Genomic DNA, 18,299 nt, shown 5'->3' with positions numbered 1-18,299 from the left:
ACCCAGCTTCCCATCAATCACTAGGTCGTCCCCCATAGCCAGTACCAGGTCGAGCAGTGCTTTGCCTCTCGTTGGCCCATAGACTTCTGGAGTCAGGTAGAGGTCATCCACGCACGAGAGAAAGCTTTGCGACCGCTCGGATTTTGCTGAGTGATCTTCCTACGAGATGTCCGGGTAATTGAAGTCACCCATGACAACCAAGGTCCTGGAGCAAGCGGCCTAAGTCAGTTTGATTGGTAACCAGTCAGTCAGATTGATAACCAATCAGAATGCGAATAAAGTATTGCAAACAGGCAAACAGACTAAGGCTTTTATAATATTAGAACTAGCTAATTGCCTGTCAAGAATGATGGATTTCAAGGAGTGTTTACATGGCCCCCCCCTCATCCCCTGCTCACCCTTTGGGGTCAGCCCTGTAAAGACTCCCTCTGCCACTGCCACTTCCTCCTCCAGTGCGGGGGCTCCTTCCCCCCGCCAACCTCCTCCTCGCAACAGGTCTTTCCCCGCCCCCCTTTACAACTCCCCCACCCTACCAGCTGTTGTCACGGCGGGGGGGGTACCTCCACCATGACTGCCCCCCTCCTCTCCCCTCTTCCTTCCCTGCCAGCCAGCCCTAACAATAGCTGCCACCATGACCCTCCCCTTTCCCTCCCCCCACCCCACGCCCGGCCAGGGCCATGCAGACTCCCTCCTCTGCTGCCTCTCCCTCCCTGCCAGCTGTTGCCACCATGACCCCTCCCCCTTCACCCTCAGGCAGGGAGGCATGAGGAAACCCCATTGTTTGGGTAGCCGGGGTGTGTTCGCCACTGTCACAAACTTCCCCTGCAGCACCTCAAACGTGGGCCTGCGCAGCCAGTCACCGCCCACCCTCTCAGCAGTGCATGCACAGTTGGCTAAAAGCATTAACAACAAACAGACATGCAGACAGACTATATATAGCCCTTTATAGAGAGAGAATTTTAGCTCATGTTTTCTCCACTTTGGACCAATGTAGTTCTTCGGTTAAGGAGACAAGAAACTGTTTATGCTGAGAGCAGCATACATCTTGGAGCTTTACTGATGTCAGTAGGAGGGGAAAATACAAACTAATTAAATTTTACCAACAGGCATCGGGGTAGTCCCTGTTCCCCCAAGCGCCACCAAGAGTGACTAGAAATAATGGTCACAAGCTGGCAGAGAGTAAATTCATATTAGACATCAGGAGGCACTACTTCACTGTCAGGACGGCTAGGATCTGGAGCCAACTTCCAAGTGAAGTGGTGCTGGCTCCTACCCTGGGGGTCTTTAAGAGGAGGCTAGATGAACACCTTGCCGGTGTTGTTTGACCCCAGTACTTTTTTCTGCCATGGCAGGGGGTCAGACTTGATGATCTGCTCTGGTCCCTTCCAACCCTACAAACTATGAAACTATGAAATTTAGTGGAACTATTGAGACTTTATAGTCAATCTGATATCAATATGGAAAGACATATTAAATGTCCTAGAAGTCTGAAAACACAGATGTCTTGACAGTGAAAACAGATTGGCCACAGTGGTCTAAGCATAAAATTAGCCAAATGCTAATCCTGCGCAAGTGAGCAGAGAGGAAAAAAAGGTAGACTGCAGCACTGCTATTCTGTATTTGGGAGAACTAATATTACATGAAGTATTCTACTGATTCTTGAGTTTTTTTCTTGAAATGTAGTTAAAAATTAAAGTTAAAACCTTAAACCACCCATTCAATTATCATGGATTTTGTGAAGTGGGTAAAACAGAATGAGCTCACCAAATTTGAAAATGTGGTAAAGGTGGTTTGTGCAGTTGCATAATGGTGATATTCAGTTTGGGGAAAGGGCAGAGGGGAAAAAAAAAAAGAAAACCAATATTCTCTCATCCTTCTTTGTAGATCACAGAGGCCTTGTTAAAGGAAAGAGACAAACAAGCTAAATGGAATGGAATTCCCCTACTCTTGCAGAAACTATATGAGAACAGCCACCCAAACAGCGACTTCTCCCAGTGCCAAAACATCCTTAAGGTAATGTGTTCTCAGCCCCTGATTTTGAAATACGACTATTGTTATTGAAAACCAGGCTCTGTATTTTGGCATATTAAGAAACTTTACCTGATCCAATTCTGGCTTTAGTCCTTGAAATTCCTTTTATGTTCTCATTGATTATGTGGCATTAAGGGAAGGTCTTATGATATCTGTGAACTAGCATAAATAGAAAAGCGCATAATTACTAGGGCTGTGTGAAGCTTTGGTATCTGATTCGATTTAGTGGAGATTCAGCCTGATTCAGTGGCCGAATCTCAGAATCCGAATCAAATCAGGAGACCCTTTAATCTCTCTGAATCGAATTGGAACCCTCCACAGGACGGATGGGGTGTCCCACGGGGGGGGTCACCAGAGTGCTCGGTGGTGGACCTGGAAGTCGACCAGAAGCACTTCCTGTCCACTTCCAGGTCCGCCATGAAGTGCGCAGGGAGCTTCCCCCCCCCAGCTCAGTGACCTGTGCATCCTGGGTCTGGGGGGGCACCTGGGGGTCCCTCCCCATGGCTGATCACTGAGCCACTTCATCTGCCCCACCATCTCAGCGTTCATGAGCCTCACCTGGTACCTTGAGGTATATATCAAAAACATTTAAAACTGTATCTATCACCAAATCGCTGATTCTCTGAATCAGCATCGAATCTTCAGATTTGTATTCAGCCAAATCGGATCAGGACAGTGATCAGAATCAACTAATCGAATCGCTGTCCCCTCATTTGGGCTGAACCCGAATTGAATACGGCCTGTTTCGCACACCCCCTAATAATTGCACAGGAATTGTTTGCTCCTCCAGGGCTGTTACAGAAATGCTGCAGTGTGAAAGTTTTATGAGTGAACACGTGGGTTTTTCCTTACAGGAAATTTCTCCACTTCTTTCAGTGGAGGCCATGGCATTTGTCACAGACGATAGAAAACCTGCTCAAGAGTCCACTTACCCAAACACATACACATTTGATCTGTTTGGAGGAGTAGATGTAAGTGTTCTTGTTTGTTTGGTTTGGTTTTTTGGGAGGTGTGAGGGTTAGATATGGCTATAATATAGTAATCTCTGAGGAACTTTGATAGTAAACAATGCAAGAATGTTTCAGTCAGACATTTGGAGGATTTATAAATGCAAACAGCTTTGAATCGGAAGCTTTTTTTGCTTTTTTTTTGCGATCATACGGTGTGGGAAATCTTTCATGAAGTTAGATGCCTAGTTACTAGCCAAATTGCGTGAACCGAGTTTTTCCGAACTAATATGTGGTTAAAAGGAAGGAACTCCCTATTCTTCCCATCTGCATATGTGGTATGAGAGACTTGGTAAGTTTCTGTTCTAGATCTTGTGCCTTTAACAACATTACCTTTCTTTATATTGCTAACTGATATGTCAGTGTGATCTACAAATTCTTGGTGGTGGTAAGCAGTTAGCAGATCAAGTTAATCATTATTTCAAGTAAGAAGCTTCTGAGTATTTGTATATCTTGCATAATTTGTAAAGAAGTTGTATAAATATTTTTAAGGATCCCAATTTCTGCTAGAAACATATGTGAGCTACTCAGGTAATACTCTGTACGTCTCAGGTGCATTCTATCCAGGAATCTCAGTGCCCTGAGTACCATGCCATTGTCAGAACATGGGTATGGGACTGGAATTTGAACAAAAAAGTTCAATGGCGTGTATTCAGTCAACACGAAATTTCATTAGTTCACATTCCATTTGCTCTTTAACTACAAGATGGGTTTCTCTACTTGGAAAATACTTTAAATATCAAAGCCAAACCTTTAATTGTTATGAGATTTGCTGGACTGAAAGTAATGCTGCTAATAAGGTTTTTTTCTACAGTATCAAATGCTAGCAAATAGCTAGACAGACGCATAGCAGGACAGACGCATAGCTGTCCTAATAAACTGGGGTTTGACTGCCTCTGTCCTGGGAGCTGCGCACTGGCTGCTCTGCTTTCCCTGCCCGCCCAGCAATGGGAGGCACAACATGGTGTTGTGCAACTCCCAGGACAAAGGCAGCAGGGTGCAGAGCCCAAGCCTTCAGCAGGCAGCCCACCTCTGCCCCGTGCACAAATCTGGTGGGCACATGCTCCCCATGCCTCCCTTGGGGGTGTGTGCAGTGATAGGAAGCCCCCATACCCCTGAACGAGCCTCCCATGGCTCTGTTCCACTATCTGCCCCAGCCCCAGGGTACCCAAGCCCCTGCCCCTGCCCCACTCTGTCCCTCACCGTGGAGTCCTCAATCTGCTCTCCCTCGCCACCCCACCCCTTCCCTTCCACAGACTTACCTACATGCTGCTGAGCTGTATTCCTGGCCACAGGCAGGCTGCACACCTGGACAAAGTGTTCCTATATGGCACCAATATATCAGTATACCTCATGTGGCTGAGCCAGTGGTTTTTGCATTAATCACCCACATTAATGGTGATTGACAGCCTTGTTAGGAATATACCTGCATGTCTAGAAGAGATTGTGCATCTAACTTCCAGTCTTCTGTTTCAAGAGGGAAGAAGGGAGGGTTCTGTTAAAACCAAGTAATAATTGTTTAAAATGAAATTGAGACAGTTTTATTTCTTAATTCTGCGGCATACTTCACTTATACAAGATTTCTCAACTGTATGGTAACAGGACTTAAGCTGTTGCTTTTGCCTTTCTCAGAAGTTGGTAATTTTCTTGACCTGAATCACTAGCTGATTCACTTTTTGCCTGCCTTTTTTTGCTTTTTCCCATTTTGCTGTTTTAAGTTGACTGACTCTTTCCTTTAGTAATATATGTGGTGTGTTTTTTTTTTTAAATACTATTTTGTTTAAAATAGACTGTGCTGATTTTGATCCCTATCATATAAAATCAGTAGAACATGAAAATCATCAGTTAACTCAAATGGAGGCATTTAAAATGCTTTTTTATATGTATTTCTAACTTTTTTTCTGAAAAATTGCAAAGCAAACTGCAGTGTTGGTAGGAAGCTGCTCTTTTTTCCTGCCAGGCTTTTTCTTTAAATCTGATGTTTTCACAGCTACCTGTTGCTGCCACCAGGGAATGAAGCAGCAGAGGGGTTTTCAGTAATGTTTGGAGTTCAGCTAACTTTGCTTCTCCAAGTCAATGGTACAACTCATAGTGATTTCAGCAGTTTGGCCAGTACTGAGTGCTTTTGAAAAAAATGAGGATATTTCAAGTGAGCAAGCTAAAAAGGCAATCATGGTAATCTTCTTTTACTCTTTATGACCTCCTGATCTACCAAGCACTACAACAAGATTATGGAAACATTTTCTTTTCCTCTTTCAGTTTGCTTTGCTTATTTATGTGCATTTGACAGCACATAAATGTGTAAATGCTTGCCTCACTGTTCTCCATTTTCCTACTGCTTGTTTTGGTTTTTCATTTGGTAACAGGAGCAGAAAATAATGTTTTGAGTTTGGGTTTAGAGGAGAGATTGGATCAGGTGGAAGAAAACTCATAGTTTTCAGGGCTTTGTAGGAGATGCAGTACCTATGGGCTCCTATACCCATGCATGGAGCCTGCTCCAACACACTGGACATCCAGCCAGTTGAAACAGACTCGATTAATTGAGTGTGCTGGAGCACAGAAATTGATGTACTCTGGTAACCTTCCACATCATGTATATCAGCCGCGCTGCACATCTCTGCACTGAAAAAGAGTTACTGTAGCTAAACCTGGAATTTGTTGTAAATCTAATAGACTTATTAGGAATTTTTGTGTGCATTTCAGTATCTGAGACAGACACCTGTTAGTCAGATGCTTCAGTTTTAGTATTATTTAGAAAATACAAAAGCTGTCTTTACCTTATTTAGGTGTAGGCAGTTATCTGTTAGCCTACTCTTTGTAGATTAGCAGGTTTTAAATTTTGAAGTGAGAGGTCACTTAATTAAAACTAATATCATGCCTTTATGATGGGCAAATGCAGTCTACTTATTGGGCCAAGCTTGACACCAGAGATTTCCTGATATGCTAGTTTCATTTTTAGTTCCAAATGACTAAACACCTACATTTGGTTTAGTCAAGGCATAAATATTCTTCAGAGCAAACTGAGGTTCTGCTTCTTTGGATCTTTTCTATCTATAGAACCTCTTGCTTTCTTTTTCCAGGTATTAAACTGAAAATAAACTTATTTTCCATCTGTACCTTACCCAGCCCAGCAGCCTTCTTTTTGTTGCAATTTGCTTTCAAAGCTTAGCTGTTCCAGAATATTTTCTTAAAATTCTGGTGTAATGGCTGCTAGCAGCAAGGATGATAGGGCAGTGGTTCTCACCATTTTGGGCTCAGAGCATCCCTTCTTTGACCTGAGGCACCCTCCTTAACTTATGTGACTTGAGCAGCGCTCTGATTTAAAAAAATGAATTTATTTATTACATTGCTTACCTTCTTGCACAGGGGCCAGGTAGTGGGGTTGGGGCAATGGCCAGTAGGGAGGAGCCTTGACCTGTGCTCATTTTCTGACGCTTTGGGTACCTCACAGTGCTCTGTCACCCTGGTTGAGAATCACTTCTTTAGGAACACGGGGGATGGCAAGCAGCAACAGAAGGTAGCTTGGTAGTCATTACTTTCTATTTAGTGATAGCTTAACTTTTGTTTGTTTTATATATAACATTTTGGAAGTTGTTTACCTCTGTTCATAAGGGAAATAACTGTGGCAGTCTGAAATCATGCTGAAACTTGAAGTATGGGTTGTCATTATAATCTTGGTGTTCTTGCCATCCATCTACTATATAGCTTTTTTTACTATATTTTACTTGGGATGGAAAACAGTACTTGTTTCAAAATGCTGTTTGACAAGTTGGATGTACTCTGTGCTGTCTCCACTGTTTTGCTTTTGGAAAGTGCAGTGTGTTAATGCTTGTGTGGGTGTTGCCTGACTTCTTTCAAAAACAGAACAAGAACTAAACATTTATTTCAGACAATTGGAAGTGACTTTGGTTCTACTGGTTCACTCTCGCTATTTGTCACAACTTCTAGAAGGATTTCAATAGATTTTGGATTGATATTAGTGTTTGGCATTGAAAGTCAATAAAACAATTTGCAATACTGATTATTTCTATTAAGATGACCCCACTGTTAATTAATTACCTTATCTTCACAGCTTCTCGTGGAAATTCTTATGAGGCCAACTCTGATTACACAAAAAAAGAAACAAAAAAGTAAGTGCATAATTTATAATGTCTTATATGCCTGATTTTACAGTTTCTTGGTCTCCTTCTCGAAAGAATTTACAGCAGGGGTGGGCAAAATACAGCAAAATATTAGAAAATTAATATTTATCTGCCCCAGCTCTCTGTCAAAGATGACAGCAGCCAGGGGCAGTAGGACCCAAGGGAAGCCCTGGCAGGCTCCTGCAATAGCAAGGCCCACCCAGCCCCAGCCAGAAGCCCCTGGCTAGCAGAGGCTTCTGGCCTGGGACCCTGGGGCTGTTTGCACATCCCTGCCCCAAGCAAGAAATTCAAGTAAGAAGGGGGGGTGAAAGCGGGGGTGGGGGGAGTGGAAGTGAGCAGGCATGCAGGAGCATGGGTCCCACACTGGTATCTCAGGGCCAGCCCTGGCAGGGCCCAGAGCAGTACAGCAGGAGCATGGGGCATGGGCTGGCAGGGGACTGTGGAGCCAGCAGGGAGAGAAGGGAGTTGGCCCAGCTCCATAGAGCCCGAGTCAGCTGGGACCCTGCGCTCCTGCTGCCTGCTCTGGGCCCTGCCGGTGCTGGCCCCGATGCACCAGTGCGGGTCCCTTGCTCCTGCCTGGCTGCCACGTGCCCACTCTCTCCCAGCCCCATGGCACAGGTGAGGATGACTACAAGCAGCCCTGACCCTGCGCACCCTGCTCTCGCCCATCTGGGCTGAGTAGAGGTGGTGGGGGGAGCAAGCTGCTGCTCAGCACAGGGGAGGGAAAGCATCCCCTTCCCCTCCCACCGCCAGTGCTCCCTGGGGCAGCCGCCCAGATCCCGCGCAGGGATGTCCTATCTCTCTGCCATGTCTCTGCTGCCCGTGGGGCAGTGGTAGCAACAGAGAGTGGGCACAGGCAGCCCCATGTGGGCTCCAAGTGGCTGCTGCAGGGAGTGTGAGTGGTGGGAGGGGGAGCGGCTGCTTTTCCCCCACCCCAGCAGCAATTCGTGCCCTGCTGTTGCTACTGCCCAGCCCGTCAGGCGAGCCTGGAGCTGCCACAGGGCCCAGGCTGGCAGCAGTGGTGACAAACAAAATGCAGCTGAGTGCGGGGGGTGGGGGAAGCACCCTCCCCTCCCACCGCCGCTGGGCAGTCTTCTGGAGTCTGCTCTGCACTAGTCTCTGCTGCGGCTCCTTTGCAAAATTTTGCAAAATTTCCTTGACTGTTTCATTTCGACGTTGCTTCGACTTGTTTTGAGCTCGAAACAGCAAAATCCAAACGAAACAGAAGGCTTTTGTTTTGAGTTTTGAAGCAGTAGCTAGGTTGTGGAAGGCAGGGGAGAGCCACGGGTGTTCTCCCAGTGGCTTTGTACAGCCCCATTTGGCTCAGCCTGGTGGGGAGCGCAGCCCTGGCTCTTCCCACCTCCAGCTGCTGGGCTGCACTCCCTGGGGTTGGCGGAGCCAGTCGGACCACAGCGCAGCGCCGGCTCTGCCTGCCTCCCATCACTGGGCTGTGCTCCGATAGGCTCCACCAGCCCCTTGAAGCTCAGCCTGGTGGTGGGAGGCTGGTAAAGACAGGGCTGCATTCTGCCTCCCACCAGCGGCTTGAGTTCCACACCTCACTCCACTTGGCTTGGTTCCGAGGTGCTTGCAGCCCTGTGGAGGGAGGTGGGGCGCAGCAAATAGACATCCCTGTGGAGCTCACTGGGCAGGGGAAGACCCTGCTTTCCCCATTATCCTGTAGTTCGGGTCTGGCACAGTGAGAAGCGGGGAGATCACATCGCATCATGGCACAATTCAATCTGAACAAGATCTGTAGAAGGAGCTTTTGACAGATTCCACCTTTACTTTTGAACAAAAATCTTGATGGAAACTGCATTCTTGGGGGAAAGGGTAAGTGAACTACAGGGTTAGAAGGCTGTTGTTTCAACAGACATTTAGAAATGGAGCAATACTAATGTGCCTTAAAACACTTCCTCCAACCTGTAAACTTCTTGGACTAGACTACTGTGTTCCATTAGTAACTTACCTGCAAAACACCTTGCTTATTTTATATCTTGATTTCAGATGGTCTTACTGACTTTATAAAATGTGATACAAAGTGCCCTGTGGTTGTAGTTTATAAAGTAACAGTCCAGGAGACTGTATATTTAATTGGCGTCTTTCTTCTGCTTTGTAGTAAGTGATGACCTGATCAAGGACTGTTTGAGCATATTGTACAATACTTGCATATGTGTAAGTACAGTCTTTTCATGGCAAACCCATTACATACCACAGTGTTGTCTGTATGTAACTTGGTAAGGAAATCAAAATGCATGTTTTAAAGCCCAAGTTTAAAGAGAAAAAAACTGGAATGGTTTTAGAGTTGTTTTGCAACACTTGCCAAAGTCTGGTTACCTATAAGACTTGCACCTCCCTCCTTCACTCATATTTACTGAAGTTATGTCTTATTTATAGGGGTGTACTTGGTAGCCGTGTTGGTCTGAGACAAAAAGACATACAAAAAACAAAAACTCTTGGTTCCAAAATGATACCTTTTATTGGACCAACTGAAAAATGGCAAGAAAATTGTCCTTTTCTGCAAGCTTTTGGGATCGAAGTCCCTTCATCAGGCTCTGGGAAAAGTGTAAATGGTACAAGATGGTAAAAAGTCCCCATGGGTAGGAAATAAACTTCATTTTTGCACAGAGGGAGCTGAAGATGGAAGTCTGTCCCTCTGGGTCCATGAGTGTCTGTGAGCTGTGTTGAGTAGCTCTTTGATGTGTTGATCAGGTAGAATTCCTTCCCTGGAGGTGTCAGATGGCAGGCAGGGAAGCAAAAAAAACTTCCTTGTTGTTCTACAGTGAAGTTTAAAATCCAAAATCAGCTGAAATTCAGCATCTTCCATGTTTCAGGGGTGTACTTGGTAGTCTTATTTATAGGCATTTCAGTAATTCTGCAGCATCTGTGTATCTAATAATTCTACCGTGCACTGTGGGTGTTTGTGTACGTGATAATGTTCCCATGAGAGAGTTATTTTCAGCTCTTGTACTTGGAAATTGAAATTTCAAAATTAGAAAAAAATGTGTGCCCACATTTTAACCTGAATGGCTTGTGCCCTGTTCAGTGTTGGCTAAAAATGTTTTAGGTCTGATCCTATAAATATTTTATGTGCAGAACATCCTTTTGTCAGTCAGCGAAAGTTCAGTCCTGAGGAAGGGCTACAGGTTAGAGACACATAGAGATAATATTAAAGGCAAGTTAAGAATCCTAAATTGCATGTATAATATGTTTTTAAACATTTGTTACAAGTAACAGATATTCAGTATTTCATACTTAGTCATTTGAGTCCAGTATATAGATTATTGTAATCCTGGGAAACTATAATACAGTAATGATTATATGGTCTGGGTGGTCATTGAGTGGGAGCAATTTCAGAGAAACTGGCTTTCTCTTGAAAAATATTAACAGGTGATGTTCTCAGAAAACTGGTGGAGAGGGCAGCATTGAAAATATATATCACATTTTTATTTTTATTTTTTTCTCTTAGGTCAAATAAAACTGTGACTAGCCTAACTCACTAAAATATAGTGTTTCGAACCCATAAAATAACTGCTGGCTGATTTCAGTGATTGTGCTGTCTGGATCATGTGGAAGATTACTTCAGGATTCCATGTATACTGTTTTTATAGCCAAGTTACAAATAGTCAGGAAGTGCATCAGTTCAGTATCACAGTAGCAGTGGCACATATGCAATGAGAGTAGATCTTATTTTTTCCAGCATTCTTAACAGAACCCTTTGGAATAAATTATAATGAATCAAACAAACCTCCTGGCCTCAGATACTGAAATGAAATCCTTCTGAAAAATATGGAAGTTCTGTCAATGAGTTCATTAGGGCAAGACTTTTACCCTGTTGCTCAAAATCTGCTTAGCTGAGAGCTTTAATATTTGTAGCAAAAGTCTGAGTTCAGCTTTTATAACATAGCTGATAGAAGTTGCTCCAGTACGGAGGTAAGGCATAGAGCCAATGTAGGATCCAGGCATTTAATTTTGATTGAAGCAGTGAAGCAGTTTGGATTAGGAAGGCGACTTTCATACTAGGGCATTGAAGTTTCTGAAGACCTCATGTTAGTCTTAGGTGAGATCTAGTTGTTAGTGTCAGTCACTACACTATACTTCATCTAGCCGCAGGAGTAAGTGAGAAATTTGTGACATCTTATTTGGTACTGCTAGGTTCTGTCATTTATGGGCATGTTAACTATTCCTTACCATTCCAGACAGAAGGAGTCACTAAACGATTGGCAGAAAGAAATGATTTTGTGTTGTTCCTGTTTACACTGATGACAAACAAAAAGACATTCCTGCAAACAGCAACCCTTATCGAAGACATCCTGGGAGTTAAAAAGGTCTGATAATGATTTTTTTTCCTAACCCCAATTGTGTAACTATTTAAGAAATTTAGGAATTCCTTTGTAATCAAACTGTTAGGGCTTCAAAGATGCTGATCAGCGTTAATCACAATTGTTTTAATGAATCAATGAACCACACCTTTTTTGCATGAACTGCAACTTGCATGTAGGTGAGGTAGCAGCTTTTCATGAGGAGTGTTAATAGCTACATAAGACAAACAGTCTATTTCACAAACTAAGAACAAGTCACCTGCAGTTCATTCATACAAGAAACTTATTTCTGATTTCCCCTTGTGAGATTTTTAGTAGATCTCCTGACCAGATACTGCTTCTCTCACCTTCTACTTGCACTGTTTTGCTCTTCTGGAATCATTTGAAAGTTACACACTAGAAAAAGGGTTTCCTGCCATTAGTGCCTATTCACAAACCTGGTATGAAACAAATTTGCCATTTGTTACCATGTCATGTTTTATAGATGAAGTACTGCCTGAGACCATCTAATCTATCCAAGATTCTGCCATGTTTACATTTCAGGTCACATCTACTGGCATCTTGGAACTGGCTCAGAGAAAACTGTTGTGACTTGATGCAGTTTTATTTGTTGAACTGAGGGCTTTGTTTAGCCTTATTACAAACTGAAGAACATACCAGACTAAACTGCTTTCATGTTATCCTGACAACAGCTTATTTGCTAGAAGTTGGCAAGAAGCATGTCCCATGGTGGCTCTTAGGCTGATCTTACTTACTATTTGCAATTTTATGAAGTGTTGAATATTAGAACAATGTCGTCTTATAGGTAAACAATAAATTTGAAATATTTTGACACAAGCTTTTATACTTGTGAGTAAAAATACTACCTCAAATAATGCAGTTTTGCTATTTTTTTAAAAAAAACAGACAAATAATAGTGTGAACAATGAAAGTAAGCTTCAGTTCCCCCTCCCCAAACTTCTATCAGACAGTTCCCATCTATCTAACATCATGAACTTGGAGGTACAGAACACATTAATGAAACTTCAGAAGAGTTTAGCTTAGTCTTTGCTTAAAAGTTCACTTAAAAATATAGTGTAAATTTTACATCTGTGAGATTGGTAAACACAAGGAATCATAATTACAGATTGAATTCACAACTGTATTTTGGACTCTTCACCTGCTGCTGTCCATATACCCCCTTCTATCCCGTTAACATAAGAACACAAGAAGTACCATACTGGGTCAAATCAGTGGTCCATAGCCCAAGATTCTGTCTCTGATAGTGCCAGGGGTGGATGCTATAGAGGGAGCGCATTGAACCAGATACAGGTACTCCTTACTTAATGTCATCCCAGTTAACATCGTTTTATTTTTATGTCGCTGATCTATTAGAGAACATACTCGTTTAAAGTTGTGCAGCATTCAGTTATAACATTGTTTGGCTGCTGCCTGCTAGTAGGTAATTACTGTGACGTAATTGGATTTGCTTAACATTGTTTTGCTTAAAGTAACATTTTTCAAGAACGTAACTATGACATTAAACAAGGAATAGCGGTATAACTGAAGTGATTTTTCACCTATTCAGTACCCTACCTGGCATCTACCATTACTAGTTTAGATATGCCAAAATAAACATCTGCAACTGTTCCATTCAATAGCGATTACTAGATCTATCAACCATAAGAAACCGATCTATCATCCATAAAATTAAACTGAAAAAAAGTTCCTGTCAGGAAAATACAACCCACCTCAACCCACTTCCCTTGGCTTTTTCTTTTTTATGTTCCTTTTTGAATGCTCCTATTTAAAAAGAGATTTGGGGTGTATTATATCAGATCATCAATCAACCATTTGTCTCATCTAGGAAATGATACAGTTAGATGATATACCCAATCTTGCAAGTCTAGTATCCAGTTTTGATCAACAGCAACTTGCAAACTTCTGCAGAATCCTCGCTGTCACCATTTCTGAGCTTGATACGGGGAGTGATGACAAGCACACACTTCTTGCCAAAAATGCCCAGCAGAAAAAACATTTGGGTCCTTCTCGAGCTGAAATTAATCAAGGTAAAGGGTCACAGCTTCTGGCTTGCTGCCTCTAATTATGACAGTATGGACTTGTTTGCAAGACATACGTATTGTGTGTAGAATTGTTTTTAGGTGATGTTGTAGGTGGCCTGTATTTGATAAGTCTCTTTCTGTTCTATGTTCTATGGTTTGGTTCTCAAGAAAACTGTCTTATTATTTGTTGACAGTGTGAGAGGGGGGGTCACTCCCAGCTCAGTCTCCCTTTAAACTCGCCTGCCACGACTTAAATGAAAAGGGAAAAGAGGGATTCAGTGATGGTATCTGAGCAAGGAATCACTACAGCCATGTGGATAATAAACTGTCACACAGTAGCCTTTATTTACACAGCAGGAATCTGTATTGTGACAATGTCCTCACTAATTACCTCATTAGCAAGGGCATTCTGAGCTGCAGATAAGGACTCTAGGCTCCAATACCTGAGGGATACTTTGTAATTACCAGCTTCTCTGTGGTTTAAAAAGTCTTACAAGCAGAATACACCCTCCACATCTCTTGCAGCTCATGCTGGGAGCTGCCCTTGCTGCTCCCTTGCTTGTTTGAATCATAGGTCTGACATCTTAGCAGTCTTCACAAGTTGGTTACTCTGTCTAGCTCTTGCCATCTGAGCCCCGTTCTGAAGCCTCTCTCTTTAGCTCTTGGGGTTCCCAGAAGAGCTTTGTCCCGGTACCCTGCAGTCTTTCCCCGCACTCACCCGACTGGTTGGGGTTCTCAGGGGAGTATTTAGACTCATGGTGGTGACCTTTTATCGTCCAGAGTCCCAAGCTCCCAGCTTTCCTTGGGGGTCACAGGTAAGGTTTCTCTTCTTCTTTTGTCCACGGTCCTAATGGTCTTTCCTTCATCCTCCAGTGCCCAAAGGCAAAAGGTGTTTGCCCCATGGCCGGATTTATGCCAGCCGTAGCAGGCTAATCATTCCACCCCTCCCTTGATGTGAAACTCCCTTCACCTGGCAGGGTGCAATCTTGGTTCATCCTCGCCTGAAACCCATACAGTAATAGGGCTCGCGCCTGAGCCCCTGTTACAGACAGAATAATTTTAGTGTGCTGGATGTAATCTTCATAGACTCATGCTCTCTTGAAATTGATTAAGTAGGTGTTCTAAAATCAGTGACTCAGGATGTCTCAGTACATAGCTATAGACTGTTCACTTATTTTCTACATAGGAGATGTAGAATGGTGTAAGTGACTTGGAACTAAATTCCAAAAGGAGCCACTAGATCGCCTTGTCTGACCTCCAGGATTTTTAATCTGTTAAATTTCACTATTTCTGTTGAGTCAGATAACCTTGGTTAAGCCAAAATATTTCAACTTTCAGGAAACTAAATTATTGTGTGCCACGTTCAGAGAACCAAAGAGGATACCCCTGTAAAGAAGGAGGAATCTTCCTTAATTCCAGTGAGCCAAAAAGTTGTGCCATAGATGACACAAGCGTGTTGAAGGCAATGCAAAACTTCCTTTTCTCTCCATTTCCAATGGATTTTACATAGAAATAAACTCCAAAGCCAAAACAAACTTCAGTGACCATCTAGACTAACCATTCTCTCTACTCTCCACTTGTACAATTTCTAGAAGGTTAGTTAAAAAAAAATATTTCTGTTTTTAATAAATTTATCTAATCTTACCTTAAAGATGCCAAACAATGATGAATCCACTATCGCTTCTGCTAACGTACTGAGCAACTTCATAAAACAATGTCTTCAATTAAAATATAATTGAAGGTAAGATGAGCTGACCTCAGGTTTTGCAGTATTAAAAGCCCTTTGATATCCAAGGAGGCAAACTGAATGTGGCTCTCATCCTGCAGTGCTTGATTTGAAACATGTGAGTAGCCAAGTAGGTGAGTAAGTACATGCTTGCTGATTTGAACATTGGCATGCTTTCCAGGATCAGCATGTACATCAACTACTCTTTAGAAATACTTACTTAAATACAGCTTATTCTTAAAGTTCAGCATCTGCATTCTGTTCAGAGAATAATAGAAAATTAGGGTTGGAAAGGACTTCAGGAAGACATCTAGTCCAATTCGTTGCTCAAATCAGGACCATCCTCAGCTACATCATCCCAGTCAAGGCTTTGTCTAGTTGGGTTTTGAAAACCTCCAAGGATGGAGATTCCATAACCTCTCTATTCCAGTGCTTTACTAACCCTCCTCGTGAGAGAGTTCTTTTCCTCATCTAACCTAAACTTCACTTGCTGCAGCTTAAGACCATTGCTTCTTGTTTGATTATATGCCACTGAGAACAGTCTAGTTCCATCCTCTTTGGAACCACCCTTGGAGCTGAAGGCTGCTATCAATTCCTCTCAGTCTTCTTTTCTCCAGACTAAATAAGACCATTTCCCAGCTCATTTCCCACAGCCTCTCCTAAGAAGTCATGTTCCCCAGCCCATTAACCACTTTTATTGTCCTCTGCTGGACTTTCTCCAATTGTCCACATCTTTTCTTGAGGGAAGCTAAAACTGGGCACAGTACTCCAGATGTGACCTCACCAGTGCTGAATAGAGGGGAATAATCACTTTCTTCCATCTGCTGGCAGTGCTTATATAAATGCAGCCCAGTATGTCGTTAGCCTTCTGGAAAACGAGGTCACACTGTTGACTCATAAGCTTATTGTCAACTGTAATCCCCAGGTCCTTTTCGGCAAAGTACCTATTTTACTAGTCAATCCCCAGACTGTACCGTTACATGGGATTTGCCGTGTCCCAAGTTCAGGACTTTGCACTTGTCCTTATTGAACCTCTTGAGATTTCCTTTGGCCCAATCCTCAAATTTGTCTAGATCGCTGAATCCTAGCCCTGTCTTCCAGCATATCTACTACTCTTCCCAGCTAGGTGTATTTTGCAGATTTGCTGAGGGTGCACTTGATCCCATCTTCCAGATCATTGATAAAGATATTATACAAAACTGACCCCAGGATCAACTGCTTGGGCACTGACTGGCTACCACCTAGACATTGAGCCATTGATTACTACTGTAATAGATTACAGTCTATTCATCCAAACGGTACCTTAGCTTGCTTGCCAGAATGTTGTGGGAGACTGTATCAAAAACTGTGCTAAGGCCATGGTACATCACATCCACTGCTGTCCCTGCATCCACAGAGCCAGTCATCTCGTCATAGAAGGCAATCAGGTTGGTCAGGTATAACTTGCTCTTTTCCCTGCCCTCTTCCTTTTTCCCTTTTTTAAAGATGGGCACTATATTGCTCTTTTCCAGTCATCCAGGACCTCTCCCAGTCACCACAAGCTGTCAAAGATAATGGTCAGCTCTGCAATCACATCAGCCAACTCCCTCAACATCCTTGGGTGCATCCTGTCTGACACTGTGGACTTTTACACTCCTGGCTTTTCTAAATAGTCTGTAACTTATTTTTTCACCACTGTTGACTGTACACCTCCTCCCCAAACTGTGCTGCCAGGTGCAGAAGTCTGGTGACTGACTTTGCTTCTGAAGACTGAGGTGAAAAAAGGCACTGAATACTTCAGCCTTTTCTGTATCATCTTTTTTGAGTTTTATCTCACTTAAGAATTCCCTGCTAATCCAAGCTGGTCTTCTGTCCTATTTGGTAGTTTTCCTGAGTATTGGGTTGGTTCATTCCTGCCCCCTCAGTAAGGTTTATTTAAAGTACAAGTCAGCTTCTGCTGAACCTCTTTCCCGCCTCCTCCCTCCTCCCCCTGCCAGAGGTCACAAGCTTCAAGCTTCCACCTTCCTGGGTGTCTGTTCTCTTCCTTCTCTAGTGGCATCTGTGGCAGTCCTTCTTCCACAGTCCTAGAGGTCTTCTCTAGCATTGAATAAATGAACCTCCTCATGGCTGCGTATGCTTTGGAGCCTCAGCACCTCTTCCTACCTGCTTTCTGAAGTCTCCAGGAGGCACTGCTCATATTGCAAGCACTCCCAAATCTAGCTGTTACTGGAAGGAGCTTGCAAATCACAGTCCCAGCAGTGCCAAACAAGGACCTGGGTAGAAGCCTCAATGGTTTGTAGTCCTGCCTGGAGACATCTTACAGGTGGAAGCAGAAAAAGATATGGCAATGACAGTGGCTATGGTATTGCAACATCCTCAGACCATCTCTCTGGATCTCTTCCTGTCCCTCTTTCCAAGCAGAACTTCCCTAGCAAGCTCTCCTGTAAGCTGGCCTGCTCTTTGGTCCTAAAAGTTTCCATTTTCCTTGCTAACCTGCTTCCTTTCACCAAGCTTACAGTAAAGGAAGGTGAAAGTTTCTCGGCAAACTCCCTAGCTAACTCCCCACTGGCTGTAATCTGTAGTTTAATAAAGGACTTAAGTATTGATCTAACTGCTAAATTTTAGCTATACACTGGTTGTGTAGATTAGCTGCTCTTAATTAAAGAAAAAACTTACCTTAAAAGGCTCCCCTTGAAAAAGGGAGGTGGTAAACTGACCTATGAATTGACTTGTGAATGGCTTGTAAACATGCCCAAACACACAGCCCACCAAACAAACACTCACCAAGACAGACAGCCCTGGCTCACTTACCTTCCAGGAGCAGGATGTTGTGCCTGGCTGCTCTTCCTCCTCTTGCTCACAGCAAACTGCTTGCAAATTTCCAGGTCTGCCGTGCCTGTTCACTCACCCTGTTATTAATTGTTTACTATCTCAGTCTTTTAAAACACTTCTTCTGGGATTAGAAACCTTGACTTTCATGTGTGCCGAAGGATGAAGATCTAGTCATGAGATTATAACAAATAGCTTTGTGTCTATCAATGAAGTCCCAGTAA

The 18,299-nt window shown here is 43.3% G+C and overlaps 1 protein-coding gene across 3 annotated transcripts in view; it reads left to right on the top strand.

The window, feature by feature from the left end:
- Window positions 1-18,299, top strand: part of TRPC4AP (transient receptor potential cation channel subfamily C member 4 associated protein) — a 109,963-nt gene that overhangs the window by 62,534 nt on the left and 29,130 nt on the right. For 2 of the 3 annotated variants that reach the window (XM_019539697.1, XM_019539696.1), the window contains exons 2-7: window positions 1,885-2,013; window positions 2,886-3,002; window positions 7,111-7,168; window positions 9,297-9,352; window positions 11,377-11,505; window positions 13,346-13,547. In XM_019539697.1, the coding sequence (XP_019395242.1) occupies window positions 1,885-2,013; window positions 2,886-3,002; window positions 7,111-7,168; window positions 9,297-9,352; window positions 11,377-11,505; window positions 13,346-13,547 (691 nt within the window). Of the gene's footprint in view, window positions 1-1,884; window positions 2,014-2,885; window positions 3,003-7,110; window positions 7,169-9,296; window positions 9,353-11,376; window positions 11,506-13,345; window positions 13,548-18,299 lie in introns of those variants that run through there. The other variant, XM_019539698.1, reaches the window with a different exon arrangement.

This window comes from Crocodylus porosus, unplaced genomic scaffold (assembly GCF_001723895.1).
Source record: "Crocodylus porosus isolate Cpor-Errol unplaced genomic scaffold, CroPor_comp1, whole genome shotgun sequence".
Classification (NCBI taxonomy): Eukaryota; Metazoa; Chordata; order Crocodylia; family Crocodylidae; genus Crocodylus; species Crocodylus porosus.
Note: the sequence above shows the minus strand (reverse complement) of the source record. Positions and strands in the feature narration are given on the sequence as shown.